The sequence below is a fragment of the Trachymyrmex cornetzi genome, unplaced genomic scaffold (genome assembly GCF_001594075.2).
Source record: "Trachymyrmex cornetzi isolate Tcor2-1 unplaced genomic scaffold, Tcor1.1 scaffold449, whole genome shotgun sequence".
In the NCBI taxonomy this organism is placed as follows: Eukaryota; Metazoa; Arthropoda; class Insecta; order Hymenoptera; family Formicidae; genus Trachymyrmex; species Trachymyrmex cornetzi.
The window spans coordinates 84,681-102,736 of record NW_017299278.1 but is presented as its reverse complement, the minus strand read 5'-3'; the positions used below and the strand labels follow the sequence as shown (position 1 = coordinate 102,736).

At 32.5% G+C, this 18,056-nt stretch overlaps 1 protein-coding gene across 1 annotated transcript in view; it reads right to left on the bottom strand.

Moving 5' to 3' along the window:
• The window catches only part of LOC108764698 (neuroligin-3), a 134,516-nt gene that overhangs the window by 63,198 nt on the left and 53,262 nt on the right, over positions 1-18,056 (bottom strand). Inside the window, exon 6 of the mRNA XM_018513042.1 lies at positions 8,307-8,434. Within this exon, the coding sequence (XP_018368544.1) occupies positions 8,307-8,434 (128 nt within the window). The remainder of the gene's footprint in view (positions 1-8,306; positions 8,435-18,056) is intronic.

The window sequence follows — 18,056 nt, the reverse complement described above, 5'->3', positions numbered from 1 at the left end:
CCTAGATCTCCAGACTTGTCAAGTCTAGATTTCTTTTTATGGGGATACTTGAAAAACGTAGTATATTCAAAAACACCCACAACAAGAGAGAATATGATGAAGCGTATAATTCTTGCCTGCCGTAACATTCCAAGAAATATACTTTTATCGACAGTTGACAGTTTTGAACGTCGAGTTCAATTATGTGAGGATAATAATGGACAGATATTCGAACACTTATTAAGATCATAATCATTTCACATGAAAACTATTGGGAATGGGAATAAATTTCCGCCCATTGTAGAAAGATGTCGTTAGTAGCATTGCTTGTGTGTTTGATAGAACGGCAACACATGTGTTTGAAAGGTTTGTGTTCAAACTTTTGAGCCCAATAGTTGGCAGTTGGCATTCGTTCGAAGCGTAAAAAAAAGTAACTTTTTTTGCGTTGAAGGTGTCGGAATTTATTCCAAAAAAGCAACATTTGCGGGAAGTTTTATTCCATTATTTTATTTTAAAGAAAAGTGCTGCAGAATCGCATCGTATGCTCGTAGATGTTTACGGTGAGCATGCTCCATCGAAAACCAGTTGTAAAGAATGGTTTCGGCGATTCAACAGTGGTGATTTTGACGTGCGTGGCAAAGAACGCGAAGATGCACCGAAAAAATTTGAAGATGCAGAATTGCAAGCATTACTCGAAGAAGATTCTGTTTATCGTTCGATAGGTTGTCAAAAGAATTAAATGTTGATAGATCCATTGTTGGAAAACGTCTACACGCAATGGGAATGGTGCAAAAAGAAGGAAATTGAATGCCATACAAATTGAAAGAGAGAGACATGGAAAGACGTTTGGTCATCTGCGAGATGTTTCATCAACGACAACAAAGGAAGGGTTTTCTACATCGTATCGTAACTGGCGATGAAAAATGGATCTACTACGATAACCCTAAACGCTTGAAAACATGGGTGATGCCAGGTGAACCAGGTCCATCAACGCCAAAACGAAATATCCATGCTTCGAAGATTATGTTGTGCATCTGGTGGGATCAGAGAGGTGTTATATATTATGAGTTGCTCAAACCGTCCGAAACCATCATTGGTGATCGTTATTGACTACAACTGATACGTTTAAACCAAGCTTTGAAAGAAAAACGACCGGAATGAGACAATAGGCACAACAAGCTGATTCTGTTACATGACAACGCTAGGCCACACGTTGCAAAACTGGTCAAGAAATACTTGGAAGGAGTAAAGTGGGAAATTCTGTCCCACCCGCCGTATTCATCGGACATTGTTCTTTCAGATTTCCATTTGTTCCGATCCATGCAGTCGGCCCTTTCTGGAGAACGATTCAATTCTTATGAAGATATCAAAAAATGACTGGATGAATGGATCGCTTCAAAAGAACCAGATTTTTTCATTCGAGGAATCCGTTTATTATCGGAAAAGTGGGAGAAAGTTGTCGCTTCCGAAGGAGCATACTTTGAATAAACTCACTTATAAAGATTTGTTTAAATAAACACATCTTTTTCTTTTCAAAAAGGGCGGAAACTTATTCCCATACCCATTAGATTCTGATATGAATCGACCGGATCAGCCCCGATCTTGCTTTAGTCGGCCGGATCAGCCCCGATCTTGCTTTAGTCGGCCGGATCAGCCCCGATTTTGCTTTAGTCGGTCGGATCAGCCCCGATCTTGCTTCAGTCGGCCGGATCAGCCCCGATCTTGCTTTAGTCGGCCGAATCAGCCCCGATCTTGCTTTAATCGGCTGGATCAGTCTCGATCTTGCTTTAATCGGCCGGATCAGTCTCGATCTTGCTTCAATCGGCCGGATCAGTCCCGATCTTGCTTTATAACTTAACTAGTACTTAACGAAAAGTAACTTAATTATAGTGTTTTGGAAAGCTCTCGAGATGAGTTGTAAGAATGTGTAATGAGAAATAATGGGTTCCATTTAAAAAATTAAAGGTGACCTTCACGTGACCTTCAGAGGACTATCCAAGGTCAAATCGATGGCACCATCTTAAGTCCGCCTTCGAATCAAACAGTTTTGTCTGAAACATTTTTGTCTATACTGGGTTCAGTTTTCGAGATATTTGGCTGGGTCATTTAAAATGGGACACCCTGTATATGTATATAAAATTAATGATCAGTGTCACTTCTTACGCTCGTGTAATAGTGTCACATAATTAAATATGAAAACTACCGAGGTCACAAATTAAAACGAGCTATATTAGATGTACAATGTGATAGTATTTATTTTATTCAAATCTATAAATTTCACGGAATGTTTTAACTTTAGTCCTCATCAGCCGTGAATAAAGATTATAGCCCAATACAATGAAAAACCTAATACAATAAAATGATGTAGACCTTTTGGTAAAAAGTACCAGTTAGGGGACCCATCTCCAATGACCTTGTCCTTGACATATGTTGTCAAGGTCATGATCCTGAGTGACCAACAAGTTTTAGCCGTCGCTCGTTATTCGTTAAAAAGTTATTGATAGTCAAAATTAATACTTATTTCCGTGCTTTATATAAAGAGTCAGATAACTTTAGACCGGGAGAAAGGTATGTATGAGGTGGACGAATTCAAGGAATACAGCTTTCCAAAGCAACTGTCACCCCACCTCCCTGCCAAACGACTTGGCCAGATGGGGTGGAACTCGCTTCGCATGGAAAGTCATGCGCTCCTTGACAGAGAGGAGGTGAGGTTAAACTCGCTTCGCGTGGAAAGTCGGACGCTCCTTGGTAGGGGAACAGGTGGGCTGAAAATCGCTTCGCGTGGAAAGTCGAATGCACCTTGGCAGAGAGGGAGATGGGATGGAACGCCCTTCGCGTAGAAAGCCATTACGTAAACAAGGAAAAATATAGAATAGTTTTTAATATTATATATAGCAGAAATAAGATGTTATTTTTTCAAATTTTTTCTGTTTATAACTTTTTAACAAATAACGAGCAACGGCTAAAAGCTGTTGGAGATCATGACCATGACAACATATGTCGAGGTCAAGGTCGTTGAGGCTGGGTCTCCTAATCGGTACTTTTACCGATCGTTTAATTAAAACACGTGCGGACTTGGTTGCCAAAAGTTTAACATTGATATCTATAAGTTTAATGTTAGTACAATGTACTGTAATGAAATAAGAATCCGGATGCAACAAAATCATAGTCATAATAAAAATAAGAGAGAGTGAGAGAATTGCGAACATGAAGTCAACACGAATGATGGCAGTATATAAGAGTAGTGATAACCTCTCATTTCTCGTATCCAGCAATAATACGATATATCCTCAGTACACTATAACATGTGATCATAAAACGGATGCCTCGTTTAAAATGAATACCATTACATGTTTTTGATGTAAAAGAGAGTAGGGTAATTGCGAGTATTTAAGGAAAAAGGGAAATTAATTATCGATCAATTATAGAAGCTTTATTCAAAGATTATTTGGTTTTAAACTGCAATAATTAGCGCACATTCATATATTATCGATACAAACTATGATCGTCGATTTTATTTAACTTTTCTCTTAAGTGTTCACAGCTCTCTCACTCTGCTTTTTTTTGCTTGCACACAGAATTTGTTATTTTATACAGAAGTATTCACGTTGGCAAAAGAATTGCGAGCTTTTATTTTAATGATTAATTTAGATATGGTAGAACAAAAGATTTTAGAATTTAGATCTGTTGAAATTAATTTTGTTTTATTTTTTGTATCAAATTATTAATCGGTTCATTATAATTCGCATATTTCTCTTTAGGCTATAGTAAACATTGATTCGCCAAAGTAACGCAAAGTTAAATGAATACGAGAAGATGACGGAAACCAATATACGAGATATTTATTGCGCGAGACAGCCAAAGGAAGAGTAGAAAGCGGTCCACGAGTTCGGCGATGTCACCTTCAATATTTTGTAATAAATTGCCAACTTTTCCGTAGAACTTCTGGCCCAGCCCGACTAATCTCGGTAAGAGCAAAGTCTAGAGGCTTCGAAAGTTCGACGGATGAACTTGCTGTTTAGCGCTTTATACTTCGGCGATAGTCTTGGGACGCCGCTACCATCAAGCCTTCCCAGGTTTCATCCCACCTTTAATCCTAGGATAAGGAAGAGTCTTCTCAAAAGAGGAGACAGGGAAAGCACCTAAAGGAAAGCAACCTCTGAACAACTTGTTCTTTACAGCTGCAATAGGTGCTAACTTTCGTTTTATAAACTTTATTGATATACATGTTTGCTTCTCGTATTAAAATATTTTTCTATTCAGATTCTAAATCGCTGTCAAACTTTTTATATTACTTTCATACAGATACAATACAGAAAAATCTGTAATTTGATCATAATTTTTCATTTTATTATAAAAAATACATTCAGTAATATATCTTCAAATCTAATTAACTATAATTATATATGAATCTTTTCAGTTAATTAAATCAATTTTTAAATAAATATACGTATACCGTGTTTCATCTGTGTTGACTAATTAAACTTTTTCCTCTCCAATTTCAGTCATAAGGTAATTCAATACTGAACTTTTGCCAGTTATTATTGGCATAGGTATGATCGATTGACCGGAACGCGGCGCCTCATAATTCGCACATGCGGAAAGCTGGCTAGCCTTGCCTTGTAATCTTCGCATAATCTATTTAAGCTCGTTATTTCACGTCGCCGCGCCTTGCTAACCCATTGCAAGCTTCTCGCGCTCTGCTCCTATATAGGGTGTGTTTACACAAGTTCTGCATAAAACCGTCATTCAACTTTAGAAACATATTGTTTTGATAAATTTGTACACAATTTTAGCAAACGTTTAATTAAGTGCCATTTATTTAAATTTTCTATTTTCTATTATCTTCTTTTTTAACATAAAAAAGTGTTATTTATATTTATATAATAAATTTTAAGAAATAATTACAAGTTTCTTCTCATATTTTCATAAAGTCAAATCAAATTCTAGTAACACATGTGCTCATGTTGAGTTTCTAAAAAAATGATAATAAAAAATAGTGTAACCATGTGCGCTTGCACGTTATTCTTGATAAAATATTTGACAAAGATTAAACATATCGTAAAATTATACTACGCAAATTTACTACGAAGATTATGGAACACCTTGTAGGTGTTTATATGCTCGGTGTTATGAGAACGCGACAGCGTCCACCCGTGTCAAATGTTACCGTTCATCACGAACGGAATATAAACCTCAGCACCGCGCTTGTCATGGCTTTACGGGCTCTCAGTATGTTAACAAAAAAAAAAAGAAAATATAAAGAGATTTGATTTAATTACGAACAATAGCATTTATAACAATTACATGTAGTTGTGAATTAGCGAAGCTTGCAATAGAAGTTTAAGAACGTCTTGAGTAATAGAGACATTGCTGTTGTATCATTCCTTTACTTCTAAAGTGACACAACACAAAAAATGTGTGTGATTTTCGAGTTATTATTACAAAACAGTTTGTCCCCTTTTCCGAAAAATTGAATTTTTTTAATGTTACTTGTGAAGTAAGAGAACGATATGTGGAATTGTTTTAATTTCTGTGCAATCTACGTTGCCAAACTTTTTTCTTTAATTAAAAATTCATTATGCCATCCAACTGGTTTAATTAACGTTTTCGTACGAGTTTATTTCTTCCGGTTTTTAGAGTTTTAGAGTTTATTGATTTTAGACGTCCGGAATTCTACTTTCACAAACAGAGAGATATTAAAAGTTTTAGATTATAGCATAAAACTAAATTCTTGAATTGAGTGGAAGGCTTTAGATTTTGGATTAGTGGATTTAAGGATTCTGGAGTTTCAATTTAATTAAGTAAGCCTCTCTATTTGAAGAAGAATATCGAGAATGCAAAATAGTTTTAAGCTTCTATACAGTTGTACATATATTTACACTATGTGATATTATAAGGATTGAGATAGAAAACGCAGGACATAGAATTTATTGATTGGTAAATGATAAATCTAATGGTAGATTTATTACTTCATCTAATGGTAAATCTAATAATTATCAATATACCAAATTTTCAAGGAATGTACAACATTTAAAACAATTACGGTATAATAAGGTGGGACAATATTTCAACTAACATGAAGGTTAATCGATTCTAAAGCAAAGCACGTTTATGTGAGGAAGAGTAACTACAAAGGAGGAGAAGGTATGGGTGGGGCAAAAACTATTGCGAAGTAGATAGCGAACGCTGCGGTAAGAGCGGGTGGTTGAACAAAAGCGGAATGCCGAGACGTAAAACAACGACCACTCGAGCCGACGATTGCTGTTTTCGTTTCGGTCGAAAGCCCCGCCCGTCTTGCCGGAAATCGATGATTAAACCGAATCGAAGGGACAAAAGATTATTGAATTTCCTCGCTACGTAAAATTCGAAATAGGCTTTCCAATAATGCCTGACATTTTTCAAATTATATTTAGACGTTTCTGTTCATCATGCTGTTATGTTATAACTTGTAAGATTATGTATTGAATAACTGAACATTGCGATTGGATTTTTTTTAAAATAGACTACAATTGCGATAAAAATTTTTAACTTATCGTCAAAATTGTGAAACATAATAATAATAAGTGAATCTGGACTGCTCTCTCTCTTATATGAATAAATCAAGTAATATTAAATAAAAACTATAAAAATTTAATGATAAATTATACGATTAGGCTGATTTATGAAAAAAAATAAAAGATAAAAAAAATTATCCTTTCCAACAATAATATTTATAAGAGAATACGAGAATTAATCCAAATCTTCATAATGTAAATTCCAACGAATGCGTTAGACATGATGTACTGATATCTCTGATGAGAGAGAGAGAGAGAGAGAGAGAATTCTGTTGCTCAGGGGGTAAGATTTCAGTCGGCGGCTTTTACTGCGGCTAGATAAGAGACGAAAGTAAAAAAAAATTAATCACGAGAGGAGGGAAAGCATCCGCCCTTTTCTGCTCCATTTTCACTGCACATTTTTCTCGGATCACGCGCGGGCGTCTCGGAGAATCGACTCAAGTCAACTCGAGTCGACTCGAGCAACGTGGAATGCAGGCTATTGGTTCAACGCAATTTTTCACCAGACTTTCCGATGAAAAATGGTGAGCACCTTCAGCCATGTCTCTCATGGCAGTGTGATCTTGATAAAAATTTTTTTCAAATTAAATCTAATTCTTCGACGTGTGAGTTTGTTTCATATAGGTAGCAGTATATACAGTATACCTTCTATACAACTCAAAAGAACACAAAAAAATAAACATAAAAAATAAAATAAAAACTTATTAAAAAATTAACAAAAAATGTAGAATACAATTTTTTTCATGAAAAGTTTTTCTTGATAAAAATAACTTAAAAAATCACGCTTATTCAAGTAAATTTAGTGACACTCTATATAATGTCTTTTTAACTTATACCGTTGATATTAGCATAGTGACGTTGGAAAAGTAATTAGTGCGGGCGTCCGATTTTTCGCGGACACGTAAATGGATAACCTACAGAATAAGCCACAGGCTTTTTCAGGTCAAAGGGCTCATTTCGCGTCATCTACGACGTGCTCGAGCACAGTCCTCACAATAAAAATGACTTCGCGGAAAGTCTCTAGCCGCTCTTTCCTGAGCTCGAATAGCTACACACGAGTGGCAAGCCATGTTCCTGGCGCGACACTTCATCTCCCGCCTTTTCTTTCTTCACGTACGAAACGATGAAAGCTCGCTTGGGATCTGACCCGTTCTAATTTGAGCTAACTCGGCAGCCAGCGCGCTTTCTTCATGCACGGATAAGTGAAGACTAATCGAACGTCGAGTAGCTACTCTTGAAATGAAACATTTTAGTATGGTCTCGATATTTGCTCAAAAACTAAAAGTATTTTTGTTTTTCCACCCATTTGCATTCAATATTTTTTTATGTAAAATTGAGAAAGAGGAATTAACATGTTTCGCTCATTCTGGGCGTGTTCACAAGAGTTAATCCGTTGAATTAGTGCAATGACAGTTAGAAGTTTTTTTTACTGGGATTAATTGTACGTTCGTTTCTCTCTTTATTTTGATTCTGAACATTTTACTTGAATTACTTCACAATATAAATAATATAATGTAGCATAGACATTTGAAAATTTGATATGAAATGTAATTCCAATATATTCAGTGTAATAAAATATTATTTTATTTTGTGTTCTTTATATATTTTAATTCAGATACTTTGAAAAATAAAAATTGAAGTTAAGAAATTTTGTTGTTATTAATTTGTAAAATTTATTTCTATTTCACAGTAATAGTTTGATATTTAAAAACATCCGTCTATTCGTATCAAATATCGCAAAATATATGTATACTATGTAATATTACTTACCAATTTCTAAATATTTTTGATGTACTGGATCGTATTGTTCCCAGGACAAACTGCGAAATCGACTCTTTTCTCTACTAGCTGGCAAAAGAGTCTCGTTTCTCCCATGATGGTCGATAATGTTTGGATTTCTGTAAATTTAAAATTACCTTTGATTATTTTTTAATATTATTTTGATTAATAATTTTTTTTCTTCTCTTTTTCCTCTTTGTTCTGTTTAGTCTGATAATTTAAATATCATTTGCTGAAAAAAGATGTGAATGTAGTTGTTTGAAATCGAGATAAAATTCAGTTGAGATGGAGAGAGAGATTCGAATCTCTCTCACACGTGCATCACATAATTCAGTATTGATGCGGGATATGAAGTTCGCAAAGTTTGATATTTCCTCGAGTTGCGCATTCCGTTATACCACGGGTGAAACTTGAGGTCATCCCTGCTCGTGGTCTTTTGCTGTGGCCAGGACTGTAACCCATGAGTAACCATGATTATATTGGCTAGGATACAGAAGTAACATATGATTGGTCCCACGTTTACATTAACAATAAATGGTAAACGATAAACAGTGAAGTCCTTTTAAGCAAAGGAAATTACAGGTTATATCTTGTACCTACATGTTTACCGTTATATTATTTAAGGATTATAGTTCAAACTGAGAATAAGATAATATTTTGTTATCAATAATTAATTATTTCAAAAGCAATTTATATTAAAAAACAGAGAAATGCTTTAAATGTACAGAGCGACACAGATCTATTGAGTCTGTTATATCATGACATTGTTTGTGGATGAGTACTGCTTCCATACTTGACAATTTTATTTCTGATGAACAAACGAATTTGCTATTGACTTCATAAGCAAATTGAAACTTAACGTATTCAGATCGTTCTCTTATTATATTGTACAGAACATCGTTAATCTGTTTCTCAAATAAGTAGTATAGTCATTAATACAATTATTAATTTGACTTTAAATTAATGTTCTTTGTTACAATCTTGTTTTTTAATTTCTATTATAATGACTTTCTTAATAGTTTGAGTATCCGACGAGATACGACAGACGAAGATTACAGTCTTGACGAAAATTACAGCTTAAGGGGATTCTAAAGAGAGAGAGAGCGGAGCTCAAACTCCGACGAAGTCACCAGAGGTCGCACCGCGCGCCGCGCATCGACATTGTCTTTATATACCCAGCAAACATGACTTGGCATTGTTATATAATTTTTTTATCATTATTCAGACGTCTCTGTTTTATAACAACAAGACAGCTTTATGGTGTAAACGAGATATCCTGATATAAATATTATAATTTGGTTATTACATGTCTTTGTTATATATTTAGCACATAACATAATTATGTAAATTAAACGTAATTAAGTTACATCCAACACAACACACATATACCATTCTATAAATGAGATATAACAAATACAAAATACATTTACATCACTAAGCCATAATGGAAAAAGATGTAAATAATACATGTTTTGGTTACATCTGCAATCTGCAAAAATGTATACTGCAGTCTGCAACAGTTATATCACTAAAATTATAAGATTGTACTTTCCTAAAAATTTACATCACTACGATGTAATATAATTTCATAAATTATACGTCACTTTTTCAGTGTTTGAGTATATTTCATTATATTTGCTTTTGCACATTGAGAGAAGTGACTTTGTTATATAAACATATTAAGGGACAATAAATGTGATAAATTAATAAGAAAACGATCAATCAATAAGTACTATTGTAAATTATTTCTCATTATTCGTCAATATAACAAATAATCAAAATAATCAGTATCTCTAGCAAATAAAGTCTACCCAAAAGATATTATAGGTTAGGTTTTACATAGTTTACTTCTATTACGCTATCAATTAATTATTTTTATGCAATTAGATAATAATATATACGATTGTCGTGTAGATTTTTCCTTTATATATACAAAAATATAAAGAATAAGTATTTAATATGGATAGATCATTATCATTTCCTAACATAAGTGAATAAATATCAGCGTATTATTTCGTTTTCATGTAATCTCTTTAAATATTAATAATGTTAAACTGTCACAGTGTTGGTAACCTAGAAGCAGTGGCCGATCGTACCAGAGTCGTGAAATTATCGTACCTAACCCAGAATTATCGTACATACATACATCGCGCGCGCGAACAAAATTTAAATACTAAATATGTAAAATTTTAATCCGTAATTAAGACGGTCAGAAATAACAATTTTATTTATTACTTAACGTTGAAGTTATTTAGGCTGAAATCAGCTTCCGAAATAGATCAGAAATTTCTCTATCAATTCTCAACCGATTTCGCTGAAATTACCCATTTAACACTTTAGAAGCCCCTTAATACACAATCATTGAAATAATAGAGGAGAGTGGTCTACATCGGACCTATTTGCAGTTTTTGCTCTCTATAAGGCGTAAATAAAGTCTGATCATAAAATCAAAGGTGCCATTGGAAAGATCATTTAATTCCCTTCATTTTTGCTTTAGACCATTTTGACGTATCTCTCACCTGTGTTGAACTGTAATGGAAAATGTAAAAACGCTTTTTCCGGTCCGTTCCCTAGTTCGAATCGAAATCTCCTATTTTTATGGATTTTTAGATAAAACTTTTAAATATTTTAATGTATTTTTCTTAGTATTGAATAAGAACGAGCAATTTGATAGTCAAAGATAAACGTTTTTTCGGAAAAAGAAATTGCTGACTGTTTATATTATTAGAATTGAAATCAATAAAACTCAACTAATCTGAGTCTGATGACTCATGATATTTTACTGATTTAATTGCTTAGATCAGATCTGATCAGCTGATCACCAGTACTACAACCAGGCCTATAAGTTATTCACTGTACTGTCCGATTTGGACACGCGTCCTTTCGAACTTTAGAACAAATTTTACGATAAACCGCAAAAGTGATCACAAAATGCTTATTATTTTTTAATTCTACACTCTTTAATTATCTTAAATCAATTACTTTTCAAATTTTTAACACCTTTTAAATAATGATTTAAAAGGATTTTCTTTTTTAAAAAAATTTTCGCACGGTGGTTGAAAATACATATTTGCGTCTATTTTATGAATGTTATGAAAGAGAACTGTCAAACTGCTATCACATGTTCAGTGTCTTATAAGGACTATACATTATAAACAGTACGCAAATCTACTTAACCGTATTCATTTAAATTAAAAAGGTCCTATTTGGAACACGGGGTCCGATTTATACCACTCTCTCCCCTAACCGATATTTTTTATTGATTTCAAGAAATTTCTTAAAAATTCTATAGAATAAATTGTATTTCTATAATATCCAGTAGACAGTAAGTTCACTTGTATTGTCAATATCACAATTTTTTATGTATGTAGTACATTTTTTCGTATTTATCGTAGTATGTAGTATATTTTTTCGTATTTATCGTAGTAGCATCAATTATAGTCATTTCACTTCACAGATTAAGCCACGTGACTAGAACGATAAATCTTTGATAAGATTAAACAATATATAACTCGCAAATTATAAACGAACAGACTTCAAAGAGCAAATAATATTTAAAATTCATACTTAATTTCTATGATTTTTAATAAATAACGATATCATCCAAGTCATTTAATTCATCATCTTCTTCAATGCCTACTCTGTTGGTAATATGTATATAAAATTAAGAGAGAAGAGTAATAAGTCAGAAATATAAAATTATCGTATTTTAGGCGTATGATAATGAAGTGCTATCGTACATCGTACATATAAGTAAAATTATCGTACATGTACGATAATTATCGTACGGTTACTGAACAACACTGAAATGTCAGCAGAGGCAGAAATTAGGTCTGTTCGCGTTATGCACTTTTGGCACTCGACATCTTCGCTTTCTCTCTTTTTAAGGTAAAATATCTATCTCATTTTAAGTGCAAAAATATTTGGGGATTTCATGCAACGCGAACAGACCTATTAATATAAGGAATGATGAAAAAAGCGATTTTTAAGGATTTTTTTTAAGCAAAATAAAACCATATACATATGTTTAAATTTGTATATCCAATAAAGTTATATTTGAAGTATATTTCAAAATTTTTTCGTACAAAAATATTCAATAATTGTGAATCTGTGCCAGTCTACGGAGACGTGTTTTAAAAAAAAGTGGTTTTGCGGTAAGCAACATAACTCGGCAGGAACTCATCTGAAATCGAAAAAAATTTCATTAGTATATAACAATAGCTAGTGCTTAATCGTTCGTTTTTGGAAAATATTGATTAGAAATAAAATGACGGTTCATTAAAGAAAAATTTTCGATTTTTAACTTAAAAATTTGTAAGCACTAGCTATTGTTATATACTAATGAAATTTTTTTCGATTTCAGATGAGTTCCTGCCGAGTTATGTTGCTTACCGCAAAACCACTTTTTTTTAAAACACGTCTCCGTAGACTGGCACAGATTCACAATTATTGAATATTTTTGTACGAAAAAATTTTGAAATATACTTCAAATATAACTTTATTGGATATACAAATTTAAACATATGTATATGGCTTCATTTTGTTTAAAAAAAATCCTTAAAAACTGCTATTTTCAACCCTCTAAATATATATAACCCCTTAATTGTAGTTAAGAAGACAAGAATATAGGTATGCAAAACAGTAAATAAATTGAACTAGAAAAAAAAAGTAAATAATAACAAAAAAATTATTTTTTTGTTAAGATATAACCGTAATCTTTTTATTATATAAAAAAATAGTTTTTATTTAAGACAATTTTTTGTTACATATAAAAAATATATTTCTTTCATTTAAAAAAAGAGTTGCAAAACTACATAAATTATTTTTTTAATTCTAATAGCAAGAAATAATTAAAAAATTTCTTCAAATCAAAGAAATTGAGTCGATGTCAATGAGTAACAAATAAATAACAATTTCACCCGTTTGTGATTTCACAGTAACAAATTTTGCATTGCATAATTGTTATATATGCATTTCATCTCAATATATAATTGTTATATATCAATCCTGTCGCCGTATCGTATTTAAATCATATCATTGTAATGTAACTACTATAGGTAAAATGGGACGACAAATTTGAGAACATTCTCCGCAAATTCACGTAACTTTTGATATCACTGTTATGATCCAAAAAATTAAGATTATGTATGAGTTACGAGTTTGAGATGTATTTGTGTTTGCTGGGTATCACATCAATATCTCACGCAACCTATAATACACGCAGTCGCACATTCGTGTCAATTTTCGTGTAACAAGTTCGTCGCGATAAAGCGTCTAAGTCTAATTCTAAGATAACTCTCGACGTTGTTTGTTCATATAAACTACGTGTCTGGGGGAACCACTATTTCGTTCGTAGAGGTTGCAAAGCTTTCATATCAAGCAAATGTTGTCACAACTTGACAGCTCAGACGCTATGTTACAATAAGAAATGGGAAAAAATATATCAATTTTGAAATTTTTGATCGGCATAGACTTTACTTCCCAGACACGTATTGATGCGTATACTTTAATCCTGGAAAAGGATTTTCGAATCGGCGAAAGAAAAAAAAAGTATTTGTTATATATATATAAAAATTACATGATTTAATCGGTAAAACAGGAGGCTTTAGAATCCCCTTAACGATGTATTTTACACTTTTGATAACACATATCAAATGAATTCAATGTATACTAGAAGATTATATTTTTTTACACTTTGAAGAGGACACAATATTGATGTCGAAACGTCTGTAATTATATTATATTTTTGTGAATACATGAATCATTATTATCACACTGAACATCTTGTGTAGATTCACATTGGCAAATTTCCTTAAGTTTTTATTGTTATATATATAAATTTGATTTTTATTTTATTTTACATTATTGCAATAATTAATTGTTAATGAAAAATAATGTAAATTAAGGATTCTAACATTATCTAGCGTTTCTTATTTTCGAATTAATAATTTTTTATCTTTAAAATAGAAAGAAGATGCTTGAATAAAACACCTTTTGATCTCTATGTACAATTAATAACAAAATAAGTACCCAATTCAACATATTTTAAAATTTTATATAAAAAAAGTTTTTAAATAATCAACACAATGCTGATATCACGGACAATGAGTAAGATTACATAAAACGTAGTATTGTATTCTACAGAAAAGAATGGAAATTTAACAAAAGAAACCACTCTGATCATTGCAGAATTCAATCTGCCGCTTCATTTAAAATCTATGGAAGAATATTCGATGAGAATAATAGTTTTCACGCCGTTACGAGTGTAAATTTACCTATTCAAGGATCGCCGAATAGTTCTCCATTGATCGATAACTCCCTATTAAATATAACACTATCTTGTAATTTAATATTGTGGAAATGCTACTCATCGAAAGCGACATATGATGGTTATGTCTTCGAACATCGGGAAAATCCGTAACCTGCCATACTACGTCGTATACAGGTATATACGTGATATGTGTATACATCGTATACATATACAATGTATGTCGAATGTACATTGTACAGACTATAAAATATCTGAAGCAATATTACTATATTAACGTTACCCAAATGATTTAATTGGCAATCGCGAATTGTAACAATTTACAATATGGTTACAAAAAACTTATTATTTCTAAAATTCATGGCGATAATGGTTGCGTCATAGTGGCGTATTTGTGCGTGCGTGGTAGGGCGCATTGCATAATTCGTGGCGATTTATGAGCATGCGGGGATAAATACCAAAATCGGGGATCCTTGATATCGCGATATTCGAGAGCATATCGTTCGATCGGTCGAATTACGCGGATAATTACGAGCGAAGTTGGTCGCAAGCCAGATGTAAATCACACGAGAGAACGCGAGAACGCGGGGTTTTCGCCGAAATGGAAATTTGCGTGTGAAATAAGGCTGTTATTTTAGTTATAGCAATATCGTCTGTCATGTGAGCTCGCTTGAAAAAACATTTTATTTTTGGTAAAAAACACCACTGTTGAATTCCCGCCGTATATTAAAAGCAACTGAAAATTTTATATTGCTGTTCTCATGTCTCACGAGCGGTCAAAATTTTTGCGAGTATTTGAATTTTTATTTGTTAATTAATACAGCTATCTCTGGATGATCTAATATACTTCAAATTGGATGTAATATAGTTTAAAATTGTAATATTTTTATTGTAGTTTATTATGTATATATGTATATAGGTACTTCTTTTCAAGATATTTTGCAAGCAACATTTCATGTTTAATTTTTGATCCGCGTAGTAACGTTTTTAATCAATATCTTATTACAATTTATATTATTTTGTTAAATAGTCATATATTTTACTAATCTTGAATTTATAAGTTTATTAATATGCAATTACTTATCTGTGTACAATAAATTATTAATTTTTCATATGCAATATCTTAAGTATACTCATTGTTACGATTACAAATAATCTATTAATAGTCTATCATGAAACAGAGAACTTATTATTTATAATCACTTTAAATCGTTTAAAAATTAAAGACCTATACCTTCGTTAAGTTTTATTTGATTTCGTATTATAAAACAACGTTCTACTTTTTAATAATATAAAATATGTATTGTCTTTGTTGAAAATTACATTCTTATAGAGGAGCAAATCGATGGAAAGACTGTATCACAGTGCAGAAATTGCTATCCGGCCAATTAATGATAGCAACTGCGAATCAGTCGGGCGAAGGTCTCTCGAGCATTCTTAAAACGATATACTACGAGTTTTCTCATCGAGATGGGATAGTTCTGTTCCCAGTACGATTAGGACCAATTATTTATTACAAGACTTCATTTTCATCTGTAGACAGAACTATCGCAAACAAGATCTAAGGGATCGAATTATCAGGTAGATATTGCATTCTTATTATGCAAAGTAAGAGAAATTATTTGATATGAAATAAAGTCAATCAATTATTAATTTTGTAGAAATAATTGAAAGCAATGGTCTCATAATGTATTAAATCAGATACAAAGATAAAAGATAGGAAATTTGTTTCTTCGATCGCACATCATTCAAAATTAATACCTACATGGCTATATAACGGTTCTATGTATATAGGCGTGCTCGCATACGTCCGCTGCGAATGCGCCCGTGATGGAACACGCCGAGACGGTCGGATAATATATATCTATGTAGATTGTGTAGCAATGGGGGCAACAATAATCTATAATGCACAGCACTCTGCAGAGCGTGCACGTCTCTATGGTGCAACGCAACTCGACGAAACCGCTCCGATATAATGAATCCTCGGAGCGATTTCCTCGTATGGGACATGCATGCATTGCATTTAACACTTTCGATAGGACAACTTTAATGTTATCTCAGAATATATTTAATTTTAAAGTAAGGTTGCAATATTGATTATATATTAAAATTACAAAGTACTTTTCTTAATTTTCTTATAACGTTGATCTGGCAATTACAATTAGTTCAATCAATTAATTCGGCATCTTAATGGATTCATTAAAATAAGAAAAACAAATATTTAGTTTCTGATTAAAAATTCTGATTAATAAAAACTTTTTAATTAAAAATACGTATGCAAATATCTGTTTATAGTAAAACTTTCTACCAATTACCAATAACATTTATTGTCAATATTTAAAGTAAATTTATGTCACACTTTGGCATTATTGAAAAGTATTATATTATGTTGCAAACATTCTTGACGAAAAATATTACATTGCCGTCATCCTCCGATTTTTCTTGTTTTAAGCCGTCATGATTTATGACGTTATAGTCCATACAGTTTGCTATTCTGCTCGTATAAATTCAATGAATTATGTAATGTCGGTTACCCGTTTCTCTGAAAACGCATCGTCGACGATACATAAATTATTAGATGCGACCATTGTACAGGTACATAAAATATGCGCGATATCACTGATGCATTACTGTAAAGGGATCTCTATCAGTTAATATATCATTATAATTTTAATTAAATTATCCTCGAAGTACGCCATGCAACTCGCAAATTAACGATTAACTGCAAATGTTTTTGTATAATTCAAATACAAGGTATGAAGAACGCAATATTATTAATATTTCATATTTATTTTATATTTTAGACAGAAAGAAATGTCTTGAAGTTAAATACAATTAAATTGATAAATTGCATAATCCAATAAAATAAAATATAGTTTCTCGCAAGAAATTTTTTTATGTGTATGTAATTCCGAATTTTCTATTTAAATAAACTGATATAATAATTTAAAGAGATATATAAGTAATTACACAAAAGTCATAATCTTTTGTAAAAGTATAAATATGAATAATAAATAAATGAGTCTCAATTAAGTAAACTGGTTTTACACTTAATAATTTTACCATCTCCTCTGTGCGAAAGAAAATTTATGCTTAAATGTCATTTTATTTATAGACTATAATTAGCTCCTTACTTTCATATATTTACTGAGTCTGTGAAGGAACAAGCTGTTCCGTTTGAATGATGAAAGACGCCAGACACAACAGCTGGTTATGCCGATGAAGCCAATTACGAGCATCGTGGTCATGTATGGACCTATAGACAATCTCCGCTCGGCAGATCGATCACTAATGGGCGCGACTGCCAGTTAGTCCCCCCCCCCCCCCCCTCTCTCTCTCTCTCTCTCTCTCTCTCTCTCTCTCTCTCTCTCTGTCTATCAATTTAAAGCTCGATTTCGCTTTAATCCCCTTACGTAAAGTCGCTTGGAAAAATGCCGACTAACGCGGGATCTATGCTAGCTCAGTGGACCTTG